The sequence below is a fragment of the Amblyomma maculatum genome, chromosome 1 (assembly GCF_055883805.1).
Source record: "Amblyomma maculatum isolate TAMU_Amacu chromosome 1, ASM5588380v1, whole genome shotgun sequence".
NCBI classification, from domain to species: domain Eukaryota; kingdom Metazoa; phylum Arthropoda; class Arachnida; order Ixodida; family Ixodidae; genus Amblyomma; species Amblyomma maculatum.
This window is the reverse complement of record NC_139344.1, coordinates 52703592-52713202: the sequence shown is the minus strand read 5'-3', so window position 1 is coordinate 52713202 and position 9611 is coordinate 52703592. Positions and strand designations below refer to the sequence as shown.

The 9611-nt window shown below is 46.3% G+C and overlaps 1 protein-coding gene across 1 annotated transcript in view; it reads right to left on the bottom strand.

Annotated features, from left to right (window-relative positions):
* Positions 1 to 701: 701 nt before the first annotated feature.
* The window catches only part of LOC146202377 (acid-sensing ion channel 4-B-like), a 33270-nt gene continuing 24360 nt past the window's right edge, over positions 702 to 9611 (bottom strand). Inside the window, exons 10-11 of the mRNA XM_084601156.1 lie at positions 5778 to 5850; positions 702 to 827 (exon numbers count right to left, since the gene is read on the bottom strand). Coding sequence (XP_084457282.1) covers positions 702 to 827; positions 5778 to 5850 — 199 coding nt within the window. The remainder of the gene's footprint in view (positions 828 to 5777; positions 5851 to 9611) is intronic.

Genomic DNA, 9611 nt, shown 5'->3' with positions numbered 1-9611 from the left:
TAATAGCGGTCATATTCTAAACTATAATGGCTGCATTCTGTGCACCCATTATACTTTTTGTAATTGCAATCGAATTGCTTTTCAGCCAGCTGACCTGATTTGCCAGGGCAGCTTTCTTCCACGCAACGCAAGCCGCAAACCAACCTTGTCACGTCCAAACAGTGGCGGCCTGCGGGGAACAAGACACAAAACAAAATTAGTTATGTGAGAGCGCATGCCTTCAAGTACCTGCAGCGGCTGCCGTACTATGTATATACTCTCTTATTTTGCTTCATTGTCGTACAGCCGAACTATGTACGCCTGGTTGTTGATACGAGGAATACCACCGGCCATTGCTTGGTGCGCAATAAGCGACCTATATGACTGCTGGCTCATGACAATGAACGGATGCAATTTATTTTCTCTTCATTGAATTGTTAATGTTCAGGATAAACATAGACAGTCAAAATTAAGTTTTTATAATAAATGAGATAACATTTAATGTGTTATTCGCAAAACGAAAAGGTTATATAGTCAAGTCGCTGTATTTAAATAGGAGAGACCAAGAACAAATCGTGCGGGGTAGTGAAAACAACACAAAATCTAGCAGCCTGGTTGCTGACATCATTGCGAAACTTATGGAAGATTTCTGAACGATTTGGTCTAATGTTGGCATCGCAGCAATAAATAAGTGGGAGCAGCCGCCGAGAAGCGACTGGAGCCTACGGGTGTTCCGTCGATGATAGCGAGGAGTAGAGGCGCTTCTGTGCCTGCAAAGCCACGGTGGCCAGCGACAGGCCCAGCCAGATGCCAAGGTATCCGCTCAAGTATCCCAAGACCTCCACCCGCTGCACACGCGATGGATGTCAAGCAGTTAGAGATATGTACGACAATTTGTCCCCAATTAGTTTCAACAATTGGCCCCACACAAGAGAAAAGCGTGAGCGTGCAGTCATTGTGCGTGCAGTCAGAATTTATTGTGTCTGGGCTACGTGGGCAATCGAGGAATAGCATTTCGACTCGAAGGGGGCAAGTTGAATCGAAGGTGGCAACCAAAGTTCCCCGCCCGTCGCCACTGGCTACTGCGTACCCAGGCTCTCAAGCGCGTTCGGATTGCAGCGGTAACCTGGTGCGCTGTTGAAGGGTGTGTGGTTTATGACAGAATTTTTTCTGCAGAGAGTTTTTGAGTTTTAAGAGCTCTATATTCAGCCCAGCATTATGAGCAGTCGTGTGCATCACAGTATAGTTAAGCCATGCTTACTAAAAGGCTGACTAATTAATACTGAATAAATATTAGATACTGATTTGAACTTGCTTAAAGTCGATAGTATGAGGAAATCCCGTCTTGCCGGTGGGATACATTTATTTATTTATTTATTTTGGATACCTACATTGGGCCCGTAAAGCATTACAGCAGGAGGGGCTACAGACGTTAACTTTGACTTTACATATTATTTCAATGCATGGTAAAAAAGCACCGTTCATCGGAATATACACAGTGCTTGATGGCAAATTGTTCAAAGTCTCGCACAGTTCTCAAAAAAAAAAGATCAACGCAAGACGTCACCCTTACAAGAAAATTCCCCGACCTTCGATATATATTTTCGATATATAATTTGGTCGCCGTCCGGCCGGCGGGATACTTTTCAAAAAACAGTGACGCCTACCAGTAAAAATATCTTTGACTTTTATGTTCCGGCACTGTTAGAACGGTGGCCGGAACGTAAACGTCAAAGATAGGCGTCACTGTTTTTCGACACTTTCTTTATATTACTGCTAGGTCTTTTATTCATTAAAAGATTCGTATGCCGCCGTAACAGATAATCATATCATTTTTTAGATTTTCGAAAATATGTTCTTAGATCCGCCACAAAAAAAAACAAAAACGAATGCCTCAAGATATCACATTTCCGGGAGCCATTTGTGGGCCGCTTACCAACCTCGTAAACCGTGATTAGTTAAGACTGAGCATAGCAGTAAAAGAAAGCTCCAAGTAGCACACTATGCCTGGCCCACGTGGGGCCCGTATGGGCAAGTTGGGCTTGAGCAACCACAATAACACCCATGAGGGCCCCCTTAGGGATCAAGCGGGCAAGCCCAAATCGGGCTTGCCCATGCTTTTTTCATATGGGCTTCATATAGGCGTGGAACGGGCTAACTGAGTACACATTCCCACATCTGGCCCTCAAGGGTCCCGCTTGGGGAATTTTAGCGGCGATGCAAAGAAAATTTGGGCTTTGTGTAAGAAAAGGCTGGGCTAATCTAATTGGGGCTGCCCACTAAAAAGCCGAATAGGTCCCGCATGGGCCGCGGCGGGGCTAAATACGGGTATGCCCGCACATTGCCTACATGGGACCCTTGAGGGGTACTTGAGGGAAGGTCAGACGGAAATGTGGAATTCATGCAGAAAATTTCTGGGCTGCCCTAAATAGGGCTGCCCACCAAAAACCTATATAATTTCCGCATGGCCGTTAGCGGGGCAGGCAAGTGCTCCTTCCCGCTTCTGCCCGCATCGGTCTCTGGTGGGGCAATTTCGGGCAGATCCGATGCAAATGTGGGCCTAAAGCAAATAGAAGACAGGCTAGTCCGATTGGGGCTGCCCACGCAAAAGCCGTATAGGTCCCGCATGGTTAGCGGCCGGGCTGAAAAGTGAGCACACCCCCACGCTGCCCACACGGGTATTTCTTGGGGTACATGCGGGAAAATACAACATATATACGTAGTCCATGCGGTAAAAATAAGATCGGCCCAATTGTGGCTGCCCATGAAAGGCCGCAATGGGCCCCAAATTGGATGTAGGCGGGCTTACCTCTCTGAAACGTCTCCACCCTATCTTGAAGGCACCATTTTATTTATGTAAATTATGGTATACCGGCCACTAATTGTCTCTTATGGAGGTTTCACATAAACGTCCTAAGCATATATCCATGCCATGAATAAAGACTATCTATTTTTACTCTAAAAACTACATTAATTATTCAGTATTGACAGAAAATATGCAACAGTAACTGTACCGCTTTACGAGCATGTACTGAACGACCTCCAAATGTTTCCTGCGGCATTACTATTCTACACACACCACCGAAATAAATATTGTCACGTGGTGGTGACCAGGGTCGATGACACAAATGAAGACACAGGCTTGGTGGTACGGAAAATAACTCTTTACTGGGCTTACTTGCGCCCGCAAAAGAACTAAGCAACTCGGCGGCGGCGATAGCGGCAAACGTGTTGGTCGATCGTCGGACAAAGAATGCCCGTCACACTCGTCAACGCTCAATTTAAAGGCTGCTCAGAACAATCTAGATAACGTCGCAAACAGCTACCAGCACGGGCTGGAACATTGTGGAAAGACATACGAGTGGTCGGGATCTTCGAGATAGATCTCGGTGCATCTTGCGCTACAACGAAACTGATAAAGGTATGACTCGCGACATCGAGCATTAACAAAGATTACGGATCTGGTACGCGATCCAGAATCAGAGTGATAAGCCTGTATGCCGGCGGCTGTTGAAAAACAGCAAATACAGTTTTGAAGGTTTCGCGGCATTACTCCCCTCTTAAAAAAAAAAAAACATCGCCTCGATGTTCCAAAACAAAGAAACTTGGTTGGTTTGGTTTGGGGGGTTTAACGTCCCAAAGCAACTCAGGCTATGAGAGACGCCGTAGTGGAGGACTCCGGAAATTTCGACCACCTGGGGGCAAAGAAACTTAAACATAAACACTGCAAAGTTTAAACGCCACAGATTCTTTAACGCGCGTATAATATGGCTTCAGTCGTACAACATGTACAATTTCTGGGCGTGTGCGTCGCCGTTGTGATGCTGACGTTCCGTCGGGAATGACTTCATGGTCCAGTGGTCCGACGCGGCAAATGATTTTGTACGGCCCAAAGTATCGACGCAACAACTTTTCACTTAATCCGCGACGGCGAATTGGTGTCCAAACCCACACTTGGTCTCCTGGATTGTACTCTGCGTGGCGTCGTCGTAAGTTGTATCGTCGGCTGTCGGTGCGCTGTTGGTCTTTAATACGTAGTCGTGCGAGTCGTCGGGCTTCCTCTGCACGCTGCAGGTAGGCGGCGACGTCAAGGTTGTCCTCGTTGGTTACGTGCGGCAGCATTGCGTCGAGCGTCGTCGTGGGCTGAACGTAAGACCTGGGACGCCATCTTGCCGTACGTGATCTTCGCGTATAACACGGCAGTCCAGGAGACGACCAGAGCGACCCCGTTTAAGCTTGTGTACGGCATCCCTGCCGTACACAAGCTTAAACGGGGTCGCTCTGGTCGTCTCCTGGACTGCCGTGTTATACGCGAAGATCACGTACGCCAAGATGGCGTCCCAGGTATTGTGTTCAGCGTCGACGTACATGGCGATCATGTCCGCGATCGTTTTATTCAGGCGCTCCGTAAGGCCATTTGGTCTGGGGATAGTACGCAGTTGTTCGTCGATGGCTTGTATAACTGTATTCCAGGATGGCTTGCGTCAACTCTGCCGTAAACGTCGTTCCCCTGTCCGTGATGAGCACTTCTGGGGCGCCATGTCGCAGGAGAATTTGTTCGACAAAAAATTTGGCGACTTCTGCCGCGGTACCATTTGGTAGTGCTTTTGCTTCGGCGTAACGGGTAAGGTAGTCAGTGGTCACGATGATCCACTTGTTACCCATAGACGAAGCTGGAAAGGGGCCAAGGAGATCCATTCCAATTTGTTGAAAGGGCAGGTCAGGGGGCAGAATCGGGCTTAGTAGTCCTGCTGGTCTGATAGGCGGCGTCTTGCGTCGTTGGCACTCACGACATGTCTTCACGCAGTGGGCAATTTCGGCAGGCAGTCGCGGCCAGTAATACTTCTCCTGGATTCGACGCAACGTGCGCGCAAATCTGAGATGGCCTGCTGTGAGCTCATCGTGCAACGCCTGCAGAATTTCCTGCCGGATGTTTTTAGGCACTACAAGCTGCGCGGTCTTGTTGGTTGCGAAGTTCTTCTTCACAAGGAGGCCATTGCTTAACGCGAACGATTCAGACCAACATGTAGGGGGTGATCTGGGCCAGCCCACATTATTGTAGTGTTGGGAATAAATTTCTCTCATGTTACTGAGTGTTGCATACAAGCAAAAAATACTGCTTAATCTTTCACACTTGATGATTTATGGAACTTGGGCAGCCCCGAAATTGCCAGATTCAACCCATGAGGGCAGCACGTGGGTCAGCCCGAAACGGAGTGGCCTTCGCAAATCCCGCGCCTGTACAATTCAGGTATTGGAGGGATTAATCGACCTAAAAATTAAAACCTTGATCAATGGGACGGCACAGCCTGCACAAACGTGGGACCCATTAATAATTCTGGTGTGCTGCTCACATTCGGCTTCCTAGGCTGAATGCGGGCAGCCCTATTTGGGCGGCCCACACGGATACAGATTGGGACCGATCGCGGCAAAATTGTGCAGCCCACGCGGGGCCCCTCTGGGTACGTGTTGCAAATCCCGCATGGGCTGCCCCCACGGGCCCAACGCGGGCCCCCCTGTAATAGCCCACTTTGTGCTACCGCATTCCTTGTGAAGAGGCGTCCAAAGTGGTCTCATTAATTGCACATTTTACGTATACACGTAAATCATCCGCATTGTATTTTAAGCTCGATAAGAAAGGCAGGCAAGACACAGCGTACATATGTGAGTTATAGACACAAAAAGGGTGCGATTTTGTGCACAGCGTACGCAGATTGGCATGCAGCAGTGAAGCATCGACTCTTCGGGTGCCTGTTGCATGCTCTGGCAGCGCTAGCTACCATGCACGGTACACTTACAGTGAGAACGGGCACGTAGTGGACCACTTGTTGCACGTCGGAACTGAACTTCACTTCGAGGCCGACGCTATTTCTGAAAGTGGGCATCTGCTCACCCTCCTTGCTTGGCTTTCATACGTGCACGCTTCAAAGACATAATTTGCTGTCCCCGCACCAGGCAGTGGCTTATTCCATTTCTTTTTCATGACTAAGAACTGAAAAGTGCTGAAGCTTGAAATTGTATTGCTTATCCTTTTTTTTTGTTGTAGTACTGTGCAGTGCCCCGACACTGAAAACACCGGATAGAAGCTATGAGCACCAAGATATCCTCATTAATCGTTACTTCGTTATAAAAAGTCAGACATTCATTAGGAAGATTAGAAATGATTTAGTTTAGCTAACTTTAGTTATTTTTTATTATGTCTGAGGACGATAAAATTGGAGGAAATAAAATGGGGGAAACGAACTCCTTTTTTAAGGGTGTGACTGAACAGCCTTAACGGCTGTCTTTCTTCCATGTCATGTGGTCCCGTGCCGCCACTCAGCTTGCCGGCCGTGCCACCTGCCCCCAGTGAAAGGCATGTTCGTGATTATAGAGCCTAAGCTCTACTACTAAGGGTACAATTTAGGATTTCGCCTCTCTAGGTCCGAAGGACCTTGAGTGAATATATATATATAAACAGGATGTCACACAGCTTTCCCGATTATCTATTTTATTCCAACAGTTTCGGTTACCGTCCGAAACTGTTGGAATAAAATAGATAACCGGGAAAAGTTGTGTGATATCCTGTTTGAATTTAACTCTGGCCCATTAGTAACAAGCAATCCATGTCTCTCTCTCTCTCTCTCTCTCTCTCTCTCTCTATATATATATATATATATATATATATATATATATATATATATATATATATATATATATATAGCGCATTCCTTTCCCCAAAAACCAACTTAAGCAAAAAAAAAAAAAAACAGAAAAGAGAAAGATCGTGGAGCGAAAAAGGCGGTATACGTTAGAAATTTGCCTAATTAAGTGTAGCTGCCCACCGAAAAGTGAGACAGATACTCAAAATCAACATGAACAAAAATGTATTTAAAAATTACGGAATGAAATGGCTGTGCTAATGCGTTCTCGTCCGCACTCTTAAATTAGTCCAAGCTGCCCTTAAAAGCGGGGCTTAAGTGTGCCAGGCATACTGCAAGTATTGCAACCTGTTTCAAGCATTACTGTGAACGGTACTGTTGTGTTGCCTGGAAAGATAGATGGCCTGGGCAGCGGCAAAATTGGGGAAGTTGGAATTGCAAGGTGGAAAGCGGCCGGAGAAGGGTAGGCGGTGGCGGTAGGCGGTAGGCGAGCGAAACATCGCGAGTATGCCACTAACACATCAGAGTTTTCGGGTCACATGAATTGCAGGCAGATGGGAGGGTGACATAGGAATCGAACCAGAGAACCTCGGATCGCGGTAAGACTTGCAACCCCTAGGCAACGTATAGGGATGTTCGGGTGGCTTGGTTTAAGCCGGGCTTTGTATTATGTCGGGTGGTCTTTTAGATAACGCGGCAGTTTACGACTGCATACGCTGTGTATGTTTGAGGTGACGGAAGAGAAACGCGTCCACGTCGCCCGTACGCGCCGCTCGAGGTGAGCTTGTCTAAACATGGAAGGAATCGTGAAAACGTTTCTTTTGTAACAATCAAAAACTGAGAAAGAATTGAGTGCCACTGGAAGGATGGTTATGGGAGACAATGTAGAGTTGGCTCAAACTGCACGCATATAGAGACATGTCTCTCGAATTCACTACTCCAGTATATTGCAAAACTAAAATACCTGGAGAGCTGCTCCCAAACTTCGCATTACCGAGTATCATAATCATTGGCCATTTTTAGTTCTCTCTATATATGTCACAGGTCATACGCGCAGCATGAGGGGTTTACCTGGGATTAAAATGGCACTGGCAGGAACGGACGCTCAATAAGTGAAAGGCCGGATAGGAGTTGCACGGAAATCTCCATAATCAGAGCTAAAACAGTAAACTGAGTTTGTATATTCGGACACATGCTCCTAAACGCTAATACAACGAATGCTACACCATGTCGATCAGCTTTAAAAAATTCAAAGAATTTCTGCGGTTGACATATCGCCACCGCCGCTAGTTCAATTGCCACGGACAGACAGCGCTCAGAAATACGGCTCAGCTTGTTCGAATAAAAAATAATATTTTATTCATACATTTCTTCATATATGGGCAGTATTCGTAAATAAATTAACTCAGGCTGTCTACTGTCATCGCTTAGTGCGGAGGGCGATCGGAGCTTTCGTCTGCTCGAGCCAGGTAAAAAAAAAAAAAAAAAAATAGCACTTCATCATTTTCTAAGCAATGAATTGCTCGCAGTTTTAACGCATCGTCAAAAAAAAAAAAAAACTTTTCTAGAAGATTAGATGTCGACGTTGTCGGCGTTGTGGCAAAAAAAATCACGGGTATGGCCCCGGGAGGTGGTAGTAGCTGGCAAGTGAAAGGCCCGGGAACTGATTGGTCGTAGGCTTGTGTGACGTCAAGCAACCACGTGACATGCTAGGCTCGCGCCTTCTACCAGATTGTGACTCGCAAACCACTAGCGCGCTGGTGTGTCCTTTGCAAGATATGGGGGCAAAGCGTCAGGAGAATCGCAAAGCAGGTTTCTGTTGTCTCCGGTCATCGACGTATGGTCTTAAAGCTCTTTATTTTCTTTCAAGGTATTTGTCTGTTTAGTTCATTTTAGTTGTGCACTATCGCGCTCAACGTGAGCTGCAGCGCACGGGCTGTGGTATAGAGTTGCTAGCCCAGCAAAGCTGAAAATTTATGCCTCTGGCACTGGGCGCTTATCTAAGTTGTGGGCTTTATGCGAAGGCGCATATATTCGCCATAAAGTGGAAACAGCCGGATCAATTGGCACATATATTGCAAGTCATACTGACAGCACACGCGTTAACACGAAACATTGACTCGGCGCTGTGTCGCCAAGTATGACCTTCGATGAGGATGCAGTTTTTAATGGCGCTTTATAGAAATAATGCGCTGTGTTCGCTCGGTAAATTTAATTTCTCGTTAAACTAAAATGATCGCATTTTGACGGAGTGAGAAGTAAGAACTTAGAGCAGCCGCCAGGAACTTTTCAATTCGCTCTTTTTCAAGCGGTGGGCGAGAACAGCGCTAGAATTTAGAAAACTGGTTGAAGACCGAGTTTTAACATGAAATAGGAATGCCGTCAAAACTTGAACGAACAGATTTTTTAGGAGGGGAATGGAGAGAGCTCCAGACCTAATTCATCATCAACATCATCATTAAGCCTCAAAGGCCCTTGGTTTAGGGCATAACAAAGGGGGAAGCAGCCGTGAAATAATACAATCAGTAATGTGACCCAAAAAAATGCAAGGTACAGGATTCGTGGCATAATAATTAAAATAAAAAAAAAATAAGACCAGAAGAATATGTCAACATTAAAAAAGACACAGCAGTTCAAGAACAACTTGGAGAGCGATAAAAACAAGAAAACGCATACATACACACTCAGAAACGCGACAAAACAACACAGCACTTGAAATGTGCAACGTATGCGCTGCTGTTAAAACGTCGGCGTGAGGTGCGCCGCGGCTGGTGCATGACTGTTTCTTAGGAAATGTGTAATACAATTTGTGGAGTAAAGAAAACTGTGAAACTTTACACCGAAGTGCCGGGGGTTGAATATCCAGGGATACATCTATCATTGTGCGATGTGATAAAACGGGCCATGCAATTTTGGATGGCTTCAAGCTGATCGATCAGATAGGTCTTATGGGGATTTTTTACTTCCCCAGTTTTTCACTTTCTAAGTGAA